This window comes from Ochotona curzoniae, unplaced genomic scaffold (assembly GCF_017591425.1).
Source record: "Ochotona curzoniae isolate NIBS_2020 unplaced genomic scaffold, NIBS_Ocur_1.0 contig_1, whole genome shotgun sequence".
Classification (NCBI taxonomy): Eukaryota; Metazoa; Chordata; class Mammalia; order Lagomorpha; family Ochotonidae; genus Ochotona; species Ochotona curzoniae.
The window spans coordinates 15,072,051-15,096,899 of record NW_024464918.1 but is presented as its reverse complement, the minus strand read 5'-3'; the positions used below and the strand labels follow the sequence as shown (position 1 = coordinate 15,096,899).

Below are 24,849 nucleotides of genomic sequence, written 5' to 3'. Positions count from 1 at the left end.
ATGCTGGGGGCAGGGGTAGGGATCTGGGTAAAAGGAATATAAACAGGCTTTCAGATGGGGCTGGTAAAATGAATAAAAATGAAAGCCAAGACAGGAGCCCTGTTGATGTCTTGTGTAGGAGCACTGTTCTTCCTTTTCAGAGAGGGAAAAAAAGCTGGGACCCAGAGCCGTTTAAGTAATTTGCTCAAAGTCTCACAGCTGGAATTCAGTCTGTGCTGAACAGCAGAATAATGGCCTTGCCTAAAAAAGCTCATGTCCTCGTTCCCAGAACTTTGTGAATATGTGACGCCCAGGAAACAGATGGAATAGGTTATAATGAGCTGACCTTAAAGTAGGGGAATTATCCTGGATACCCCGCATTGGGAAGGCTCAGTGCGATCACTGTGCTCCCTAGTTGTGAAAGAGAGAGATAGAAGAAGAGGTTTCAGAGATACAGGGTGAGCAGGACTTGTCTTTGAGGATGGAGGAAGAGGACCAACACCCAAGCAATATGGGGGCCCAGGAAACAGACCGTCACCTAAAGATCTCCCAGAAAGGGGCCATAGCCCAGCGAGAGCCATTTTGGACATCTGAACAACACACCTATAAGGTAACAGACTTTTGTTACTTCGAGGTGCAAAGTTTGTGTCTGTTCCAACAGCCACAGGAAACTAACAAAACTGCCTGCCATTGATTTCCGTGTTCTTACCCCTTGTTCTTGGATAGGCTACACCCAGAGCTATGAGATTAAACTCTGATCCTTAGTATCATTTTGAGTCTACTTTTTCTCAAATATCATTTCCAAACCATGCAGCCAAGGGTCTCTACTTTTTGGCTGTGTGTGTGTATTTTACATGTGCCTCTTAGTCTGGTGAATTTTGAAAGGATGTGGTTACGGTCTTTGACATCAGACTAGCGGCTCCACGAGGTTGGGTGAATGTTGATAGAAAGATAATGTTGGAGACCAGTTACTGCTGAGCCGCTTTCTCGAGACCAGCTGCCTCCCCGCCGCGTCCCTTGCTGGAAGCCGTTTACTCGGGTTGTGCTCCACGGTGATGCTTTGCTAGAACTGAATCATGAACAACTTCATCCTTCTGGAAGAACAGCTAATCAAGAAATCCCAACAGAAGAGGAGAACTTCCCCTTCAAACTTTAAAGTCCGTTTCTTTGTCCTGACCAAAAGCAGCCTGGCATACTTTGAGGATCGTAATGGGGTATGTGAGCACCTTCTTTTATATGTATTTTAATGATATGTTGAATGGGGAGGATTCAAATAAATATTCACTGAGTAAAGCAGAGCACACGATGTAGAATTCTGGTTATAAAAAAAGTACAATGAAAGCAATCAGAGGGCAGATAAGAAGGAAGGTGGTTGTATTAGACAATTTTAGTTTTAAAACATGAAATTTTGACATTCATCAGCTTTCTGTCATCCCGAAAGACTGAGTTTAGATTTTAAGCTATAATAATATTGTGTGTTGCAAATACTACGACTGAATAGAACTTTGAGCTTCATATGAAATATATTAAATTTTATGGAACTTAGATTTATATATTAGCACTCTGCGGATGAACTTGAGGGATCATTTAGCCAATTTCCTTATTTTTCTGTGGAAGAATTGTTACTTGTAATGGTTAAGTGCTCGGTCCAGGGTAAACCTTTTTATGAATTCGGTTTTATTTGCCTCCATGGTAACACCTTGTGTGAAATCTCGGACTAATAGTCCCTAAGCATTTAATTGTATGAAAATTGTAATGGCGAATTGCTTCATCCCTTACAAAACTTCTCAATTGATTTGGAGGCATCAAGCACAACTGTTTGTAAACCATTTCCACTGATAAGGTTACCACAGCTTGGCCAGGTCAGGCTTTTTATACAAATAATGCTAGTCTCATCTTCTGAAACACCAGCTATAACAAAACAACATGAATAAACATTATCATGTAGTCTGATAGAAAAAGCACTGGACAGGGCACCCCGAAAGCGAGCCCTGCCTCTCCCTGGCTGAGTGAGTCTTGGCTGACGGCTGCGGCAGCTTCTCTCTAGGAGGTGAAAGCACTGAAAAGCAGGACCTTCAAGATTGATTGTCTTTTAGAAAGCTGTTTATTCCTATGCAGTGATGTTTGTTTAGCCCTTCCTAGCCATTTTGCAAAGCATATTTAATTTGTTACTAATATGAGTTATCATTTATGTTTTACGGGAGGAGAAATGAGTGTTTGACCCTTGTTTAGAGACAAAGGTACTCTGAGTCCTTGCTGGCCTCTGATGAGCAGGTGTAGACACGAGTTCGGAGGCTTTGGAGGACCCGGTTTTGAAGTACATGATGAAATGAAGTTCTGAAGGAGATTGGTCGTGGAGCCTCTGGATGTCTGGATGTCTGAACTACCTTAATTGCAGGTGAAATGATACTGTATTTTCTCTGCAAGTGACAAACACCGCTCACCTTCAGCAGACTCTTAGTGGTAACAATGTGGCCTTCAGAAAGCATGTGAAAGCAGCTGGAGTCTAGCTTGAACTCAGAATATTCAGCTAGTAAGTCACATGGCATTAGTCCTTTTTATGTGTGTGAATGGGACATTTGAAATCTTGTTCTGTGTTGAAAGTATAGTGATCTGCCTAGAAGATTTAAAACTCATCCCAGGCCTCCCACCTCAGTATTAGCCTGAGTCGTCACTGTTCTCCCGGTGTTTGCATTGGCAGGGATATGGAGTCAGGAGTTGGAGTCAGAAATTGAACCCAGGGACTCTGGTGTGCATTGTTAATATTCTGTTAGGCTGAACTTTCATCCCTTACTTCCTTTTAATGAGAGGGGGGTCACCGTAACTGTAATAATAATAAAATAGCAACAAACATTTGCTGAGCACTTACTATGTGTCAGGCCTTGTGCTAAGTATGAATTACTTTATTTAATCCTTATAACCGCTCTATCAATTGGGAACTGCTATGACTGCAATTGATCAGGAAATTGAAGCAAAGATAATTGAAATAACCTGCCTAGGTCCCATGGTCTTATTTTGGTGCTAATTTGGTGCTTATTTCTACCAGTAATAACAACTCAGGTGTGGGCTCTGCCGGGTTATAGAGTGTGCTGTGGTCTCACTGTGAAGTCTTCAGTTTAGAGGGTGGTCCTGGAAATCAGCACCCCATGCCACATGAGTCTTCTGCAGCAGAGTATGTTCTGAGCATGATCGTTTCCACATACCCTCCAGCACAGCTCTTCGCCCTTCAAAGAGCCCCACCATGTGTCCAGTTGTCTCTTACAGTTTCTCTAGAATCTTCCCATACTCCCAAAGTCAAGTAGCCTCTCCTACCTGGGATTATGCCACCTCCAACAGTCTCCCTGCTCCCCCTTGACACCTGCCCTTGCCACTCTACGTCCCACACAGCAGACAACGAGAGCTGCTTTACACATAGAATCTGTGATCAAGGTCAGGGACCCTTCAGTAGTCCTCCTGCCATCCTCACCTTGTCATGAAGATGGACACCAGGATTGTCACAAGGTCTCCTTCCTCTCTCTCTCTCTCTTTCTCTCTCTCTCTCTCTTTTTCTCTCTCTCTCTATAGATAGATAGATAGATAGATAGATAGATAGATAGATAGATAGATAGATAGATATCCCACTTCTCCAGGCTCCCGGGTAAGTTCAGCTTTGCCGCCTGGGGAAATCCTGCCATGTTCCACCAGAGCAACAAGTGGCCATCCTTCACAACACATGACAACCTTTTAATTAAACATTTGTTAATTAAAATTTTGTACATTAATTAAAGCTTGTCCCACACTCCATGGGACCACAACTTTACTACAAAAAGCATTCCATTTTTTAAAGATGGCATCACAAATGTCTACAATGAATGCTTCACACATACTATACACTCATTCATTGTGGAAGGATTCAAGGAGACAGGAAAGGATGGAGGGAGGAAATAAGTAGAATTCCCATTGGAGATGTTGCAGTTACACAAAAGAACAAAGATCCTTACCCCAAAATTAGAGAGGCAACAAAGATGCTGATATAGGCCTTCAAAAGTAGTTCCCTGGAGATAGTAGTTCATGGCTGGGAAGAATTTGAAGAGTTAAGAAGAAAAGGCACATGTAGGGTCCTCAGGCAACCAGTTTCTCAGACTCTAAATTGCTTTTGAAATCTGTTTTTCCAACTTTCCTTCATTACCTTTTTAAATTAAATGTGCTGTAGATGATTGAATACCACCTGGGTATTTTTTACTTGAGCCCTTCTTCAGTCATCGTATCTCTCTACTTCTTTCTACATAATCCAGTTGCCTTCTAGTTAACTTCCTGCTGTCACTTGAAACGTCTTTCAATTTTTTATCGATACAACCCTTAGAATGAACTTTTTAAATTACAAGTCAAGTATTCTTTACCTTAATGTCCTCCCTAGCTGTTTAACATATTTAAATAGTCAGCACTTGGAGAGTGGAACATGCATAGAAGATGTGTGTGTAAGTTTGTCTCTTTCTTTTCCTGTGTTCCTGTGTATATCTCTCTGCTTTTCAGTGAGATTTATTTTTTTCCCTTAATTTAAATAAATTCTTAATTGTGGCCTATAAGTCCCTTCACCCTCTGATTCCTGCCTGGCTTTCTGATTTCATTTCCCGTCATACTCCCTCAAGTGACATTTTCTGAAACTTAAACGCTGCAGGCTCAAATTCCCCCATAGATTTCTGGTTCAGGACCAAGAAGAGGACGAAGCCAGTGAGTCAAACAGTAAGGAATGCACTTGATCTTCATGTCATGCAAGTGCAGGGTCTGCTGCCACCACCTGAAATGCCTCACATGTTTGCAGGGTGGTCCTTTCTCACCTCCCACCTCTTCTGATATTTTCCCAGGACCTTGTTCCACCGCTATCAAAACACAAACATGTTTCGTTACTTCAGTATCTGCACTTGTTGGGTTTATTAAGTTGCTTCCTTGTTTCTTTTTTTTCTGTATATCTATTAAAAGGATGCAAGGGAAGAACTTGACAGTTCAGGTATTTGCATTTTTTCATATCTGCCTTAATGGAGTTTGGCTATGATTCCATTCTTGCCTGTATGATTTGATGCTAATATTTTATAGAGCACATTATTGCATATGAAATTTTAATTTTGGAGTAATTATTCCAGTGTTAAAATTAGACTTAATTCCTGCACAGGGACTGTGTATCCACTCATCATTTTCTTAAGTAAACATAGATCATAGAAAAAAAATACATTTGAAAGTTGAGTTTGTTACTTAGTCCCGAAGACAAGTTAACTAAAGATCTTTGGAGTTTAGTCTCTTGAACAAGGATGTCCATGAAATATAAGATTTTTTTTAATATTAAAGTCAGAATTGAGTCTTCAGAAAGCTTCTTGAAAATTCTTTCCACATTTTTGTGGGCTAAATGGTGAGTTCTTGGGGACAGCTCTATGGCTTAGCAGGTTGGGCTGCTGCCTACAGTGTCAATATGCTAAATTGGTGTTTATTCAAATTCCTGTTACTCTACTTCTGATCCAGGCCCACTAATGCACCTGGAAAGGCAGCAAAAGATATCCCACGTGTTTGGGCCCCTGGCTCCCAACCTGACTCGGGCTTAGCCGTTGCAGCCATTTGGAGACTGGATGAGTGGATGGATGACCTCTTTCTCTCTGTCTTTTCTCTCTCTCTAGCTCTGCCTCAAATAAATAAATAAATAAATAAATTTTTAAAAATAATAGAATCCTCACCCCCTACTTCCTTAGCCAACCAATCATAAATTCACCCATTCATCAATGAATGTTTAGGCCTACTTGGGAAAAGTAGATTTTATAAGAGCTAATTTTCTTCCAGGTTGGATTTGCCTTCATGATTCTCTGGGATCTCCCTAAAAGCAAGCCAGAGGAAAAAACAGCTCTGAAATAAATTCTCATATAAAAAAAAATTCCACATATAGTCTATAGTCTAAATGTCTGCTCAGTTCCTTAGTTTTCAGTAAAAGCTTTCAGTATTTGGATAGACTAAGAATTTTATACAAGATCTTAGGTTGTCATAAATTCTCATTAACTTACAGCTGTTTGTAAGAATACTTCTCGTATTTTCCCTTTTCTTAACATTTAAGAAGTCATTGAAATTATACCTACTTGTTAAAAAAAAACCCTCAAATAAGACCTCCTCCCTAATAGCTACATAGATTATTGTTTCAGTGAACATTACAGCAAAGAGATGTTTCTATTTTATTATGCTTAGATTTGTTCATTCATTCATCAAACATTTCTTGGATATGTGTGTGATGTGTCAGGCACTGCATGTGAGAACTATCATGATAAATAGCAGAGACTGGCATTTCGGTGGAGGAGACAGACAGCAAGTTTCTAATTCCATAGATCAGTTAGACTGTAGCAGGTCTAGGGGCAAACTCAGCAGCAGCTGCCACTGACTTGGCAGAAAGAGCAGTCAGAGAAGGAATCTGCACAGAAGTGAAACTTGCAGGAAAATGAAGATCCAGGCAAGTGGAAAACGAACAAGTGGAGGGAGCCATCTGCAGAAAGGAGCTACAAGTACAAGGCAAACAGATACTCTGCTCTCTTCACAACTGTCAGGACAGTGGTTGCTGAATGTCAGCTGGATAGGATCTTGCTTCAGTGTCAACTCTGGTAGCTTCTCCTAGAGGTTAGAATGAAATCCAAGCTGCTCACCGTGGTCTGAAGAGGCCCAAGCTGAGACAATCATGATCTTTGCTTCTCCTCTTCCACCCCATCACCTGACCTATCACGTTCCTGTCTGTACCTCACCCAGATTCTGCAGACAGAGCAACAAACCTCCACAAACCTACACTATTTAAAAATTAGTGAGACAGTTGTACTCAAAATGTTCTTCATGATTCTTCTGTCTGTTGACTTCAGTCATTTATTTCTGGGAGCATTGGGATTTTTATTATGTGGACATAACTTTCACATAGTTATTATCACAATGCGTAACACTTTTGTGTTTCAGTTTTCCTGTTTGTTCTATTGTTTCTTTCTCTATATCTACATTGCCTCCAAATTAATCGCTTTCTCATGTGAATGGTTTTTTAATGCTTGAATCAGTTTAAAGCAGGATCACACTTACATCTATCTAGACAGATAAGGCCAACCTATGGTTCAATCTTCAGTTTCCAAGTATAACATAAGCACTGATAAAGATAATAATATCCCTAACACAGGACTGCCTCCTTCTTCAAATCAGCTGCTCAGGGTGTAGGACATGCTGTGGCCTTGAGCATTCGTTGCTACTCCGTTTTCCAAAGAGCATGAGGTCACCAAAAGTAGCCCCTAGGTGACTATTAGAACCATTAAAGAAGATAAAAGAATTACATTGTTGATGATTTTCTTTTTTTTTTATTGTTGATGATTTTCAAATGTGCTGTTTTTATAGGCTTCCAGTGTTATGATGAGAGGAGACATATGTACAATTTTATGCCTGAAGGAGAGGTTATGATGGACAGTCAACCTTATAAATGTATAAATGTATAAAAAGCAAGCCCCTTAACTAGTCATCTTTGAAGTTCTGGGTGGTTTGCAGAAATGAACTTCCTGGTTTACAATACCAGGTGTTTTATCAAGGAGCAAGAGATACAGGAAGCCACGCTCAACCCTTCCAGAGAGATCAGTGCTAATTGTAGACAGAGTTTAGGTGCTGAAAGTCTCAGATGGGCTTTAATTCTACAAAGGCAGACTGAGTTAAGGAAGCAACAACAGAGTAGCATAATATAATTGGGGTTTGGTAACTGAATGACCTGGTCCTATTCCTCATTCTAGCTGAGATTTGGGTTTGTTGCTCATAAAATCAAAGGATTGGACTAGACCTGGGAATTTTTCAAACTTTTATAAACTATTAAACTCCATATTAACACAAAATTACACATGCTATCCCAACCCCACGTGTGAGGAGGAAGTGGATGCTCGGGCTGAAGCAGGGAGTTCCCCAGACCCCCTCTTGCTTTACTCCTGGTTTAGAGGCTCAGAAAGTGAGACTGAAGATTCCACACCAAAACTCACCCTTTTCTACAACCCATGCCGGAACCACGTTTATGTGCAGTGGTTCAGTTCAGTGTGTCCCACAAGTTAGGTGCTTTTAATGTTGCGGGGAATTTAACATGAGAAAGGACAGCAAAGCAAGATTCGCTTAAGAGGGAGAGAGGGCAGGGCTCCAATGAAGGGGAGACCCTTGTATTTGTGGGGTTTTAAGGTTTTAAAGATTTTGTTTATTTTTATTATAGAGTCAGATATGTAGACAGGGGAGGAAAGACAGAGAGGAAGATCTTCTATTGATTCACTCCCCAAATGATCACATGGCCATAGCTGAGCTGATCTAAAGCCAGGAGCCAGGAGCTTGTTCCAGGTCTCCCACACAGGTGCAGGATCCTAAGGCTTTGGGACATTCTCAATGCTTTCCCAGGCCACAAGCAGGAAGCTGGATGGGAAGCGGGGCTGCTGGGATTAGAACCGGCGCCCATATGGGATCCCAGCACATTCAATCACCAGGCCAGCCTGGAGTTTAAGGTTTTAAGCACTATCTCTGGAAGGGGGAACAAATGAGTCATGGAAATGGCAGGAAAAAAAATCATTCACCAATGTCTGACACTTTGCTCAGGACAGAATGGACACGCTGAAGGTGTGACTGGTGGTTTCCTCCTCCCGTCCTGATAAACTGATAAGCCCTGCTACTCCGTTACTAGGAGCTCAGAGATGGGGGTTGCTTTAGGCTGCATCTCCTTGTCTTTGTCATGACAACCATTCTAAAAGGATTGATATGTTGGCTCTGTCTCTTCCTTCTGCCTCAAGGGGACAGGAGAGGAGGAAGCTAGGGAGAGTGTGCTCCTGAAAGGAAAGCAAGGGGAGAAGCAAGGATTTCTATTTTTTAAAGTTAACTTCAGCAGCGAACAAGACCCTAACAGCCTCTGACTCCTCACACTATGAACACCCAGAAAGCAGCCAAACTAATTTGGTTACATGCTTATGATAACTGTATTAGAATTTAGTGTTTCTGGTCACAGTGTGGTAGCCTAGTTGCTAAAGTTCTTGCTTTGAACACCCTGGGATCTCATATGGGTACCGGTTCTAATTCTGGCAGCTCCACTTTCCATCTAGCTCCCTGCTTGTGACCTACGAAAGGAGTCAAGGACAGCCCAAAGCCTTGGGACCCTGCACCCACATGGGAGACTCAGAAGAGGCTCTGGGCTCCTGGCCTTTTATTGGCATAGCTCCGACTGTTGTGATCACTTGGGGAGTGAATCAACAGATGGAAGACCTTCCTCTCTGTCTCTCCTCCTCTCTGTATATCTGACTTTGCAATAAAAATAAATGAATCTTTAAAAAGACAAAGAAATGAGTGTTATTAAAGTTACAGTGGTGACTTCAAGTTGCCTCTCAGAATAACTCATAAACATGAGAAACAGTGAGTGAAAGATTACGATTAAGGACACGATTCCCTTGGAGGGAGCTGGAGTCCAGTGGGAAATGCCAGGGGGAGGAAGCACTGGTACTGTGGCACAGCTACAACAATCATGATTTGGGATAGTTTGCCTCCAGGGAGCTCTGGGCATGACATTTAGTAACAGCCCCCAAGACATCCGGAGATGCGGAGGTACAACCACAGACCCCAGAGCACCTATAAATGGAATCACAGAGGAGCAGGAAGGGGGGTGGGGTGAGGGGGTCCTCTCAGGTCCCCACATTTGACCCATATGGCAAATGAACCATGTATCAAAAACTAATTCCAGTTTCTCTAAATTAGAAAAAAAAAAAGATCTTTTGAAGGTCTGTGAAACATCTCAGTGACAGTAGGTTCATGTCGGACACACTGCTTTTCATAAAATTTACTGTTGTGGGGGTGAACCCTGCTATTTGTCTCAGTGCCTGTTGGACATCAGGGAGAGGTGCTGGTAGTCATTGTCATTGGCCAATCTTGTTTATATATGATGTTTACATAGATCAGCTGAGAAGGATAGAGGGTTAGGGAGAAGTGGGCGGGATCATTGTTTCCAAGCCTTCTATTTCTTCTTCTCATTTTGGGGGTCGGGAGCGGGGAGATGGGGGATAGGCCATCCCAGTACCCAAGGAAGCGGAAGGGCCACCTGATATCAACCCAAAGTCATAATGGCACATGTTCCAAAGATTCTGCCCAAGTGGAAGCAATAATTTGGAAATGCTGCCAGTCTCGCCAATCTATGGATGAAGAATTCCTTCCAATGTCCCTTGGCTGATACCATCGACCTTATAGTTTCCAATCGCCCAGATATTTGCTGTTTTTGGTTTGGCTGGGGTAGTTGTCCATATGTTCTGTTCTCCATTCGCTGGTGTGGTACCAGATGTCCTCTGCAGGTCCCAATGAGTTACCATGTCCTCCATGTGCATCATGGTCTGCCATCCAGCACTCCATCCTCTACACTGAGGAGGACCAGTTCTCCTAGGTGGGCTCATGGACTCGAACCAGGAAACCTGGGCCATGCTGGACACCCCACCCCTGGTATTCACGGACCTGATACCCACTACATAGGTGGGCCCTAGGACCTGGGCCAGGAGATCCAGAATTGGCCAATCTTCTGCAACATGCAGACAGACTTTTAAGATTTGACTAGATAATTCCATTTACATGGTTTTAGAAAACACTTTCCAAATGTTGTACAGTAATGAATCTCTTATCCTTGTCCAAAGTCACATAAGTCATGTTGCCTCCCTGACTTAAAACATTTAGTATAATCAATTACTTATAAAGTCTGCCAATAATATTTTATACATATGCATGTAAATACAAATCTAATTTCTTTTTATCCTTCTCTTGCACACTATCAAGCAACACAGATCTCTTAATGCTTACATCTTAGTTGCTTAACAATGTACCTTGGAGGTCAGTCCACAGTGATATACTAAGCTCTTTTATTCTTATTATCTGATTGCTTAATATCTCACATGTGTAAAAATTTCTATCAACATACACTAAGTCTGTTTCTCATGGGATTGTTATTGAAAACAGTGAGAAATGGGCAGCCTTGCAAGTGTAGCACTTGTAGTAAGCATATAACAATGATTTTGAACCCACAGTGACTTTCCCCATCAAGAGATATTTGGTAACACCTGTAGAAATTTTCATTGTTACAAATGAGTAGGTAGGTGCCACCAGCATCTAGTGGGACCAGAATGCTAGATCCTTCGGTCTCCTCCAGGGCACAGAGCAGATACACAATAAAGAATTATCTAGCCCCAAGTGTCAGTAATGCTGAGATAAGAAACACCCAGTCTTAACAAATGTGTAGAAGCGGAATTACTGAGTCAGAGGATATTTGCATGTTATTTTGTTGAAGATAACCAAATTACTCTCCATAGAAGTTATAGCAACTAACTTTCTCCAAGGTCATGATTAAGTTGCTATTTTCTTAAAACCCCACTCATGCTATTAGCTTATGTTTGATCTTTGCAAGCCTGGCAGATTTCAAACAATGATATCTAAGTAGAATTTATTTTTTTCACTGCTGTTGTAATGACTGAGCATCTTTTCATGTGTTTAAAAAACGTTTATGTTCCTTCTGTCCATTTGTCTTAAGGTTAGTGGTTTCCTTTATATCTTGTAGGATTTCTTGATTTGTTTGTTATGCCCTTTATGCAGACAAGTTTATAACCTATATTTACATTATCAAGTGGTTTACATCCACCTGCCAGTCATTCTGGAAATATTATTCCAAGTCATTTACATTAAGTGTGTCATAGGGCCCACAGATGATACTTGCTTTTCTCAGTTGATTTACAAGTATCTGTTAATCATCACCTCTGGTTGAGAAGTATTTCCTAAAAGGAAAAACATTATTTTAAACTCATTAAGCATTTCACATCCCCTATTCTGGAACAAGGGAAGGGCTTTTAAAGAGCAGAGCAGAGATGCAAGGAGACACAGTTTGCTTGAAAGGAACAATTCTTAGTTTCCACATAAATCCTTTATTCTCTGCCCACTCTTGTGAGCAATTTGAAACAAACATGTCCTTATAAATCTAGGATTGAGACATCTTTATGGAAATGAATGAGGACTTGGAAATATTCCTCAATTATTATTTCACTTAAAAGATGATTATACCTCATAAAACATAAATACCGCATTAGAATCTGTAAGGAAAATACTGTTACTAAAAATGTGAGCAACAAAAGAGGTGGCAGGCACTAGATGACAACCACTTTCTGCTGCTGACATTATGAAGTTAGGAGAGCCCAGGGATACATCCCTGCTTACCCCACATTTCATGTGTGCACCTTTGCCTTCTTCCAGAGTCCTGTGCCACAGCCACAGTTTTTAAAATATCTGACTACTTTAAAAAATATTTATTTTTATTGGAAAGTCAGATTTACAGAGAGAAGGAGAAACAGAGAGAGATCTCCCACCCACTGGTTCACTCCCAAGTGGCTGCAACAGCCAGAGCTGAGCTGATCCAAAGCCAAGAGCCAGGAGCCTGGAGTGTTCTCTGGTTCTCCCATGCCGGTGCAGGGTCCCAAGGCTTTGGGCCATCTTCAGCTGCTTTCCCACACCACAAGCAGGGAGCTGGATGGGACATGGAGCAGCCGAGATACGAACCAGCTCCCATATGGAATCCCATTGCAAGTAAGGCAAGCACTTTAGCCACTAGGCTGCCATGTTGGGTCCAATGTCTGGCTACTTTAAAATATTGTTTTTATTGTTCTGCTGTTCATCTTTCTTCATTGTAAAAAAAGCTTCAAATGTTATAGAAATAGACAACTTTTACTCTAAAATTGTTTCTTAGTAGTTACCCATTACAGAGTATTTGCAATTTGAAATATTCACCTTGCTACATTATGTTTTAAATATTACATTTATTCATAAATGTTATCTCTTTTTCAAAAAATGAGGTGATCTTCGTTCTGCAGCTTGTTCATAAATAATATATTGTTGTATTAACATATAATATATTATAAATATTATAGGTTTAATTAACTTATTATTTTATAGCTTTATATACATCAGTTTTATTCTTTGGTAATAATATACATCTGAGCATAAAACAGCAATATGTATTTATATAAACAAATAATGTGAAATGGTAGTCACCAGATGGAGGAACCATAACTAGTTTAATCACTTGTCTATTTATCAGCATTTAAGTTTCTGTAGTTTTTTTTTTAAGATTTATTATTTTTAACCAAAAGATTTGCAGGGAGAAGGAGACAGAGAAAGGTCCTCCATCTGCTGGTTCACCCCACAAATGGCCGCAACAGCGCAGGACCCCAAGGACTAGAGCCATCCTCCACCGTGTTCCCAGGCCGTAAGCAGGAGCTGGACTGCAAGTGCAGCTACTGGGACTGGAACCAGCACCCAAATGGGATGCTGGTGCTGCAGGTGGAGATGTATATATGTGTGAGTTTGTGTGTATAAAATAGTAAATACTAAAGCATTCAAGCAGCATAACCGAACACGAGGTAAAAAGAGCAGCTTTCTTTCCACCTTGCACTCCTGGCTCCAGCTTTCTGCTTTCAATCATTTCTTGTGATGGTGGCAGTTACTTAGCGCAGCAGCTGAAATGCTGCATGTGACGCCCACAGCCCAGATCCGAGCGGCTGCAGTGGCGTCTGGGGCTCCGCCTGCAAGTCCAGCTTCCTGGGAAGGTGCATCCTGGGAGACAGCTGGCCAAGGCAAAAGTACCTGGCTCCTTGCTGCCCACCTAGCAGAATGAATTGAGTTTAAGGCTCCTGGGTTTAGCCTGGCCTGGCTCTAGCTGTTTGTGGCCCTTAGGAAATGAACAACAGGTTGGGAGATTTTTTTATTTTCTCTCTCTACCACTTTCTGCTTTTCAAGTAAAAAATAAACTAAAAACAAATTGTTTTCAGTTTCTTGTAAAGAAGTGCATTTTCAGTGTTAACAGTGGATCCTAAATTTCTCTCTGAAAATTCTTTCTTCCTTTCTTCTTCTTTTCGTTATTTTCCTTCTTTTAGTAAAATTCTCACTTTTATCTTTGAGTAGTTAGGGTGCTACTGCTGAAAAGACAGCAAGACTTTCAGAGAAGCTAAAGTGTTTTCCCCCACAACACAGCCAACCTCACAGTAAACCTCAGGGTAAAGACAGGGGAGCAAGGTCTGATGCTGAGGCTTAGCTATGAGTAAGAGGCCTTGTGGAAGGAAAGAAAGGCAGCTAGATCATAGTTTTCCGGCTTTCCGTGGGTACAAGGAGCCCTGACATGAGCCACAACAGCCCAACACCCTCCCAAGGTCAAGCTTTGGTGGGGTCAGGTCCAGTTAAGAATGGCTGAGGGGAGAAGGGGAGCAAAAGTTAATCACCAGTCGCACTGTTCTTTACGAAAAACTGCCTTCTCCAAGGAGAGAGTGATGCTCGTGTGGTTTTTGACTATCAAACAACACACCGGATGCCTTCCTGTATCTCAGGTCACAGTAACCCTGTGTGGTGACTGTTGGTGTCCCCATTGGTGCTAAAGAACCAAGAAAACTACCAAGAGCTAGGAAAGCTCAGCTCGGAGACCTCGAACAGCTGTCCCAGTGCCAGTCCAGACCCTGCTCTGTCCCACATTCCAGCTTTTCTCCTTCTGCCATGTGAGACCTCGCTGTGTCATGATGTAGAAAACTGAGTTACCAGGGAAAGAATGTGGGGGCCCTTCAGCAAGTTGGCAGAGGAGATTAAACCAGACCCCGGGAAGGCTCGTGAGTCAGCCTTAGAACCGAGATTCAGTACTTGGCTGTGCTTGGAAGTGGGGGAGACAGCCCCCAGATCGGTCGCATAAGCTTCATTTCATGTGGCATCAGTTTGTTAAGCTTATGTGTGTCGCTGAGCAATTTCAGATGGGAATACTGAGGTGCGACTGTCTCAGCTGATACTGGGATTTCTATTGCCAAAGCACACTGCCGAGTTACGTCTCTATATTGCTTAATCCAAACTCCCCTGAAACAAGACAAACTTTAAGAATCAGTGAAGTGGGGCCTAGCGCAGTAACCTAGTGGCCAAAGTTCTCACCTTGCATGCTCCAGGATCCAATATGGACACAAGTTTTAATCCCAGCCACTCTGCTTCCCATCCTGATCCCCCCTGCTTGTGGCCTCGGAAAGCAGTAGAGGACAGCCGAAAGTCTTGGGACCCTGCACCCATGTGGGAGACCCAGAAGAGGCTCCTGGATCCTGGCTTTGGACTGGCTCAGCTTCAGCTGTTGCGGCCACTTGGGGAATGAACCAGTAGACAAAAGATCTTTCTCTCTGTCACTGCTTCTTTCTTTATATCCGGCTTTCCAATAAAAATAAATAAATCTTGGGCCCAGCATGGTAGCCTAGCAGCTAATGTCCTCACCTAGAATGTGCCCCGGGACCCCATATGGGCACTGGCTCTAATCCTGGCTGCTCTGCTTCCCATCTAGCTCCCCACTTGTGGCCTGGGAAAGTAGTTGACAACGGCCCAAGGCCCTGGGACCCAGCACTCTCATTGGAGACCTGGAAGAAGTTCCTGGCTCCTGGTTTCAGATTAGCTCAGTTTTGGCCACTGTGGCCACTTAGGGAGTAAATCAGCAGATGGGAGATCTTCCTCTCTGTCTTGCCTCCTCTCTGTATATCTGCCTTTCCAATAAAAATAAATAAATAAATCTTTAAAATAAATAAGTAAATCTTTTTTTAAAAAAAGTCAATGAAGTGAAACTTTAGGTGAATGAGGATCTAGGGAAGATTTTACCAAGACAGTGAAAGGCGAGCAGAAAGCTGAAGCCCTGATTATACAAATGATTTGTGAAATAATCAAATTACTATCACTATCAAACTCAGCTGTACAATCCATTGAATGCTAACTCGGCCTGCCAGGGAGTGGTTCCTGATTAGCTGCTTTTGTCTCCCCCCCCCCCCCGAAAAGAAAATCCCCCAAGAGAAATGGATGACACATTAAAAGATAAGAATAGGCTTTATGCATTGCCATGAGAGAAGGAAAGGAACGAAACATTTGAGTGGTCAGCTTATCATCATGATTTTAAATTAGTAAGTTTAATAGTTCTTTTAGATCACATAAATAAACCCAATACTTCAGGAAATGTTATTTGGTTATTTTCATTTAAAAAAAATATTTTGTTGAAAGATAGAATTACAGAGAGAAAGAGGGAGAGACAGAGAGAAAGGTTTTCCATCTGCTGCTTCACTCCCCACATGGGTTCAACAGCCAGAGCCACGCTGATCCAAAGCCTGGAGCATCTTCCAAGTATCCCATGTGGGTGCAGGGACCCAAGCCCTGGGCCGTCCACCGCTGCTTTCCCAGGCTGTCAGCGGGGAAATGAAATGGAAACGGAGCAGCTGGAACTCGAACCAGCATCCATATAAGATGCTGGTGCCACAGCCTGAGGATTAACCTGACACACCATTGTGCCAGCCCCTATTTTGTTATTCTCAAAAAACAAAGTTAATGGGCATTTGACACAGTGATGAGGACGTGGCTTGTAACCTACACATCTCAAATAATGTGCTTGATTTGAGTCTCAGCTTCTGTTCCAATCTGGGGATAACTCAATACTTGAGTCCCTGTCACCCACGTGGGAGACCTGGATGGACTTTCTGGTTCCTGGGTTTTGCTAAGGCAGCCACAGCTGTTTCCGGCATTTGGAGAGTGAATCATTGGACAGAGGAGTCTCTGTGTCTCCCTCTGTGTCTGTATGTCTCTCTCTGCCTTTCAAAGGTAAAGGAGTAAGCTTACTTCCTTTGTTAAGAAAAAGCATGACAACTAAGGGGTTGCACAGGTGGTGAGGAGTAAGTTGGGACTCGAACCTGAGTCTCTGATCTGAAAGCTCTAGTTCTCCCATTTTGCCTTGCCAAAACCAACTGAAATTCTGCTGTTTTCCGCAAAGATGGAGATGAACTTCTTTCCATCCATCTTCTAATTGATATACCTGTGGTGTTTGGTTTTGTTTTTTGTTGTTGTTGTTGTTGTTTTTAGCTTTAATATTTTTTTTGAAAGACCTAAAGAGAGGGAGAGAGACAGAGCTTTCATCTGCTTGTTCACTTGCGGTCTGGAGTCAGAAAGTCAAGCCTGTCTGCTAGCCTCTCTGAGTCTCAACTTTATCACCTACAAAATGGGGAAGTAATACTTTGTAGAATTACGAGTAAAAGTGATAGAGATGGAGTGCTGATATATAGGAAGTGCTCAAAATATTTTCTTTTTTTTCCCTTGCCTCTCTCTCTCTCTGAAACTCAAAATCCAAATATTATGTCATACAAAATATTAACATGCAAAGTAGGATATATAAAAGTCTGTTGCACAAGCTTGCGTTTGTGAACATGTACAGGCATCAGCACTTGGGATTGTGCTTGGCACTCGGCAGATGTCTGGGGAGACACGTGATTATGTAAGGACTGTATGACTTTGAAGACGGCCAAGAAGACGGACGCGGTTAAGCATAGTCCTGTGCCCCTTGCCCCAGGTGGCACAGACAGAAAAAACAAGAATGAGGGCAGGTTTCACTTGCTCTCTCTTTTTCTACAAGCTTTTGTGTGGTTTCCTTGGAAGGTTTTACTTGGGCATTTTCCAGAAATAGCCCAGTTGTTTGTGATGATTACAGGCCATCGCCATTTCCCAAATCCTGAACTATGATTTCTTTGACCAGCTCCTTCCCAGCTGGCACAGCTGTTCACCACGTTTCAGGTCTCATGAACTCCAAGAAGAATCCACTTCTGGACCTTTAGAGAGTCTGACTGTGAGGCATGGATTATGATGGGAAGAGCCAAGTGCTTGTCTGGGAATGAGCACGAGGCTGTTGGTGGGACAGGAAGCCCAGTCTTAGATTCACCTGGCAGTCAAGCACAGGCGTATCCTAACATTCAGGGTTGGACATCAGCAGCAAGGTCTCGGTTGAAAGGAGAAATCCACGTTAGATACTTTGTGGCCACTGTGCACTTGAAATGTGATGAGATGGGTTTAAAATAGGTGTTTTCAAAGACTTAGTACCAAAAAGGGGGTATAATTCATTCTTATATTGATTGTAATTTCAAATAATAATTTTAGACATACTGAATTGAGTAAAATAGATTATTACTTGCTATTCTTTTTTCTCTTCTGAATGTATCTGCTGGAAGAGTTGCAAATGATCTGTACGGCTCACACAGTGTTCCTCTTACAACTCGGGCCATTGTTTGCCTCCACTCCATGCCCTGTGAAGGTCTCTGTGATACACATCCAGCACTCCCCCAGCCAGGATTTTGCTCTGGCTGTTTGCTCTCCCTGGGGTGGTCACTTGCCCAGCACTGGTCACAAAGGGTACCTGTTTACTTTCTCAACTCTTGTTAATTCATTCTCTCGAAACAGACTTTCTCTGGCCATAAATTGGTTGTATCAACCTGTTCTATTCTTTCATAGCACTTGTTTGACTTGTTGGCCTCCCTAGTTACTTACATGCCTTGACTTATGCTGGGGTCCATGCCTATCAGCTCATCATCAGATGAAAATATCGGTAGTCTAAAGCACGTGCAATATACCTAATCTGCCCTCATCAGAACTCAGCAGTCTGGCAACCTGTAGAACATCAGTTATTCTCTCTTGGGACTGGGGAGCTCCACTCGCTGCTGCTGTTCAGGATCACAAAGGGTATTGCGCCATATAAGGCAATCCAAAGGAGATATCAAGATTCAAGATGTGAAATACAAATGCTACTGAATGATTTCACACCACCGTAAAGTTGAAAAACTCCTGTCAAACCACTGTAAGTGGCAGACCATTTGTATACTGTGAGCTTCATGCCAGACGCCACCATACTTTATCAGTGAGCTGGGAACAGGGCCTTGCTCATAGCAGACCCACCGTAAGTATTTCCTCAACAGCTAAATGTTAACAATCTTAAATATGATTATGATTGTTTCAGCTCTGCTCCTGCTACCCCCGCTTCATTTATCTTACCCTAACCAAGCATTGCCATGGGCCAGCCACTGCATTAATCCTCAGTTGGATCAGATGCACTCCTCTCTGTGCTTTTCCGGACCTAGCTTCCAACCGCAAAATGTTGGCCTATATTTTGTTTCATTTTATTTTGTTGCCGAGGAAATACCGGACAGAGGTCAAAGCAAGGTAACATTGAAGCCCGGTCTCCCTGTTTACCAGTCACTGCAGATGGTTGTCAAATAGGCACCTTCTTTGTACTCTTATGCTTTGAAAAATGTTACCCCTTCCAAAGAACTGTGATTATGGGCAGCTTGGGCATGTATTTCTAGCTGTGGCCGACTCTGAGACGATAGTTTGAGTCCGAAGAGCACATGTATTCAGAGGGTTTTAAGAGAAGACAGACATGACAACTCATCACTGGTTTTGCAAAAACAAGTTCTAGAATGGTTTGTAAACAGACACATATTTCTCTTTACAGTAAGGTTTCTTTAAAATTTCATAGAAATGCACATTATGAAAATCTATGACTGAATTTTAAAATCTTTGACACCAAAATAAACACCTCTTTAATTCCATTTTTGAAGTTTCCAATTTCCCCTCATCTGAATCCTGTAATTATGTTGGAAAGAGACAAATAACATTCCACATGGTTAACCTTGACTACCCCAGAGCTGTAGAGAAGGGTGGGATAAAAAAGCACTATAAACTTTCCTCATAACTCCATGTTGCTTTGTAATGGCAAACATAGATCTATATAAACTTTAAAAAAAATACAGTGGTTCTTACACAGAAAAAAATGCATAAAAGATTTATTTGTTTATTTGAAAGTAAGAGGGAGAGACAGAAAAAGACACATTCCATCTGTTGGTTCCCTCCCCAAAGAAACACAATGAATGGCTGGGGCCGGGCCAGGTCAAAGCCAGAACTGTGGAGCTCCATCCTGGTCTTTCACGTGGATTTAGGGGCCTAAGAACTTTGTTTATTTTCTACTGCCTTCCAAAGTACATTAGCAGAAAGCTGGACTGAAAGTGGAACAGCCAGGACTCAAACTAGTGCCCAAGCCATGTGCTAATATTGCAGGCAGTGGCTTAAGCCACTACATCTCAATGCCAGCCTCAAGAAAATGTTTAAAGAAACACCACAGCACTTCCCAGTATCTGGAAGGGTGTGTTCATCACCTTTAAACTTTTGTCCTATGTGTTCTGTGCCCCAGTTACTAAAGCACAGATCAACCAAAAAAAAAAAAAAAAAAAAAAAGAAAGAAAGAAAGAAAGAAAGAAAAAGAAAGGAAAGAAAGCAAACACCAAGCTCATTTCTGGATAATCTGATGAAGTCATTGTTCTAACCAACTCTATCATAATAATGAGATCTTCATTAACCTCTGTAATGGGAAGGTAAACCTTATTGTGGGTACCCATTGTAAACCCAGTGATTTGTTTACAAATTCAATTTTACAATCCAGTCATCTCTTAACCTTGTGTTATTATCCTAACTGTAGCAGATGCAGAAATAGGTTCACAAATGTTAAATGAATCGTCCAAGGTGATAGACCTAGTAAAAGTCCAAGTTTTTCCAACTCTGCTGTCATTGCACCAGCATTTTCCATTTATAAAAGGCAAGCTATCATAACAGATTTTGCTGCTGTTTATTTAATTCAATTGAATTCTAATCCAAGGGCAACTTGATTTTAAGCACCTGTGGAAGGCTTCTGTTTTCTAAAAGCATTTCCCTAAGTAGCTCTCCCTGGAACTTAATGGTCCACCAATAGAATATGTCCCATTAAGAATGACATCACCTCTCCTGGGGTCTATCATTCAAGCACTGGGACCCTGTTATGAGTGGTTGACATATAACACCATTGTAAATCACGAACACTGTCATTTGAGTTAGTTATCAGGAATATAAATATATCTAGTAAGCTTCTGAGGAAATGAGATATAGGCTAAGATTTGATATAGGTGATGGAAGCAGACAGAACATATGTAAAAAGAAGAGCCAAAAGTGTTCCTCAGGTATGCAGCGTGAATTGTGAATAGAATAAGGGACATGGAAAAACCAGAGGCAGACAAGAAAGGTGCCACTAGTGACATATATCGCCCTCTAGGTAAGCTCTGGCTCAAACACTGTGCTGATTAGCTCATGGGTGGGCACAGGACAGATAAAACTGACACGGGTATGAGTCACTTCCCTATGTTACACCACCCATGGCAGCTGTGATGGGTAATGCAAATGGTGCTGTTTGTCCTAAAGGCAGTGGCCAGCCATTGTCCTACCAAGGAGACAATGCAGAATACGCATTCTCCCAGGAGTCGGAGTTTCTTTCTCCCACTGAGGGCCAGGCAGCATCTCCGGTATATTTGAATGGGAGGGCTAGAGTTAGCTACAAAGTTAATGGGTCTCATCTAGTGTTGGATTTCTGGGAGCAATCTGGATAAAACCGTTGAGTTGTTTTCCTGGAATGAGATCTGCTCGTTTTCCCACAGAAAAAGCGCACGTTGAAGGGCTCCATTGAACTCTCCCGAATCAAATGTGTTGAGATTGTGAAGAGTGACATTAGCATCCCATGCCACTATAAATACCCGTTTCAGGTAAGCTCATCAAGCCAGAGAAGAATTCTCCAGTCTCTAGGCCGAGGTTCAAATTCTCAGTCATTGTGATAGAAGGTGGGTAAGTGACCACGCTGACCCAGGCTTGGAATCTAGATCAAGGTTATAAGGAAATGTCTGTGTTTTATCAGTGCCTTTAAATCCATCCATTTGTTCGTTCATTCATTCAATAAAGGTAAAATGCTGCATCTTGAAAGGTGATCCTTCATTTCCCTTTCTTGGATCTCTTGACTACCTCAAGGAGGTTCCTCATTCCCAAGCAAGAAGTGTTTCTGAGGGTCCAAGCCCAGGTTTAGTTTATTCATGATATGGGGCAACAAATTGCCACCATTAGCTATAAATTGATCATAGTTCTAAGACAAAAAAAACCCTCTAATTTTGAGGCCAAAGTTGTGGTGCAATGTGTTAGATGCCACTTACAACACTTGTATCCTATTAATTGGAAATTTCGCTGCTCAATTTCTAATCCAACATGCATGGGAAGGCAGCTGATGATGAACCAGATATTTGAATCTCTTCCTCTCATGTGGAAGACTAAGATGAAATTCCTGTTTCCTGCCTTCAGCCTGGTCTGTCCCTGCTTGTTGCAGCCATTTGGGGAAGAGTGGATAGAGGATATTTTTGTCTGTCTTTCTCTTCCTCTGTTTTTCAAGTAATATTTAAAAAAAAAATAATGATTTTACATTTTATGAACTATGCAGACAAATGCACTGTCCATTATGGTATCCACAGGTCACATGTGGGTGTTTAAGCTTAAACGTAAATTCATTAAAATTAAATGATAATAAAAACTCAGCTGCTTAGACATTGGGTCACATTTCACACGTTCAGTAGCGTCAGACGTCTAGTACTTGCTGTATTGGACAGCCCAGGTTACTGAATGTTCCCATCACCACAGGAAGTTCTACAGATCACACCTGGCGGGGGGAAGGGCAGGGTATCTTTCACATCTATCTCATCTCCCACTCTCAACATTTATGGCTCCCAAGAAATGGATGTCTCCTTGCATATGGCAAGATCCCCTTCATGTTGCCAAGCAGCAGACAAGTATTTTGCTTTTAATGAGACATGAAAAAGAGCTTTCTTGTATTAGAAAAGTAACCCGTATGAGTTGGAATTTTTAGGACTGAAAGTAGAGAATGACTTGTACCTCCGATGTTGTTCAACTTCTCACTTACAAATGAACACATAAAGAAAAGTCGGTGATGTTCAAAGAGTTAATAGAACTATACCAAAGCCGACTTCCTGGTCATGAAGAATGTACTCTGGTTAAGTAAGATGTTATCAGTGAGAGAGGTGGGTGAAAGAACTACAGGAACTCTGTACTATATTTGGAGCTCTTGTGAGTTGTAAATTGTCTCAAAGTTAGACATTTCTTCAAATCCCAATCACAGTTTTCTAATCTACTAAGGTACTCTTGCATTTTGCCGGATATAGATATACTATATTACATATAGTGTATATAGATATATGTGTGTATGCATATATTATATATGTGTTATATATACATAAACTACAAAAAAATGAAAGATAAATGAACCATTCTGTCAAGGGGGGACTTTCTTCTGAGGCCTGGATGTAGTAGTTTTGTGCTGGTATCATGGCAGGTCAGATGAAAGCCTACTCTGCACGGGTGCCCCCTGTGCTTGCATGGCACCCAAGCACCCGGATACAGAAACACAGGTTTCCTGATCACCCAGGAAATTGCACATAGGACAAACACAGGCTTGGAGTTACATATCTGTCCTTGGGCACCCTGCTTACCTTGAACTCTGTGTGTGCTTCCAGGTTGTACATGACAACTACCTCCTGTATGTGTTTGCTCCAGACCGTGAGAGCCGACAGCGCTGGGTGCTAGCCCTTAAAGAAGGTAATTAAACTCATTTACCTTCACATCACTGTGATCCTTGATTCTACAGGCATGCATTCCACAATAGCATGTGAGAGCAGCTTTTGGCCAAACATTTCTCCCTATTAGTGTTGGTGGTAAGTCTCAAGTTTTCACCCTGGGCCCACAGAGCCACAAATGGTATAGTTCAGAGATTGACCAGATCTGATTTGCCACTTGTTCTCCTTCTAAGGTTCTAAGCCAAGAGTGTTTTTTATGTTGTTAAATGTTGGGGTTTTTTTTAAGATTTGTTTTTGTTTAAAAGATAGAATTATAGAGAGAAGGAGAGGCAGAAAGAGAGGTCCTATATCCAGTGGTTCACTCCCTAAATAGGTGCAGCAACTGGAGCTGGGCCGGTCCAGAAGTAGGAGACAGGAGCTTCCTCCGGGTCTCACTTGTGAGTGCAGAGTCCCAAGAACTTGAATCATCATCCACTGCTTTCTCAGGTCACAAGCAGTGAGCTGGATGCTGAATGAGAAGTGGAGCACTTAGGATCCGAGCCAGTGCCTATGTAGGATACTGGTGGCCCAGGCTGAGGTTTAGCCTATGGTTTGTGCCATGGTGCTAGCCCCTGAATGCTCCATTTTAAAGGACTATATTGCAATGCCTTTACAATATGCTTGATTTTTGCTCTTGGCCAACAGAACCCTTTCCATCCTGTTTTTGCTGCATCCCATGTGTTTTGATGTTTTTGTTTTCATTTTCATTTCTTCTGAATAGTTTCTTTTATCTTGTCAAATCTATCATTGACTCAGGATTGCACGGTGGCATCATTTTATCCAAGAGGCTTTTGTGTTTTCTTTACCCATGCATTGGTTATTCAGTGGAATGTTTTTCAACTCCATAGTGCTGTAAATTTTTTGTTTTAACTTCATACCTATTATTGACTTTGTTTCGTGGCTTCTCATATAAGGGAATGTATAGTGATGGTATAATAGAGACTATCATATCCAGATGTGAAGATACAATACAGTATGCATCCCTACTTCCAAATCAAAGATGGACTCCCAATGAAACTGTTGGACATACCTAGACAATGGGATGCTGGGCACAGTGTCTAGTCACTGGACATGGAGCAAATACAAGGCAAAAATGATCTAAAGGACCCCTTCTCCCTCTGAAGGAATTTGACACATATTTTGATGCTAGAGATTAACTGTCTAGTGCTGCAATTTTTAGACTGTAAGTAGCAGAGCCCTTTTTCATGCCAAAACCTCTACCCATCTTCCGAGCCACATGTACAGAAGGGATAAAAGCAAAGTTACTGTGGTCAAAGTGGGAGAGCTGAAAAGGCAGGAACTTCTCCCACTTCCTTTCCCTGTTTTCCTGTGGAACTCATTGATCCAAGCTAACAACCTCATTACATAGCAGGGGAGACTGAGACTCAGGGAAGGATTTGTTCAACCCAAGTATACTCAGCAAACTGAGGTAGGGTCAGACGGGCACAGAGATGTGCTGATTCCCGAATCTGACTTACATTTCCCCAGTCAACACAACAGTAAGTTCACATGTCCAGGTAAAGGCTTTTACGGGCTATTT

The 24,849-nt window shown here is 41.9% G+C and overlaps 1 protein-coding gene across 3 annotated transcripts in view; it reads left to right on the top strand.

The window, feature by feature from the left end:
- The first annotated feature begins 706 nt into the window (after positions 1-706).
- The window catches only part of ITK (IL2 inducible T cell kinase), a 59,059-nt gene continuing 34,916 nt past the window's right edge, over positions 707-24,849 (top strand). Inside the window, exons 1-4 of one of the 3 annotated variants that reach the window (XM_040990139.1) lie at positions 707-1,193; positions 21,300-21,404; positions 21,683-21,700; positions 23,211-23,292. In XM_040990139.1, coding sequence (XP_040846073.1) covers positions 1,056-1,193; positions 21,300-21,404; positions 21,683-21,700; positions 23,211-23,292 — 343 coding nt within the window. In that variant the 5' untranslated portion in view covers positions 707-1,055. The remainder of the gene's footprint in view (positions 1,194-21,299; positions 21,405-21,682; positions 21,701-23,210; positions 23,293-24,849) is intronic. The other 2 variants (XM_040990008.1, XM_040990079.1) reach the window with 2 other exon arrangements.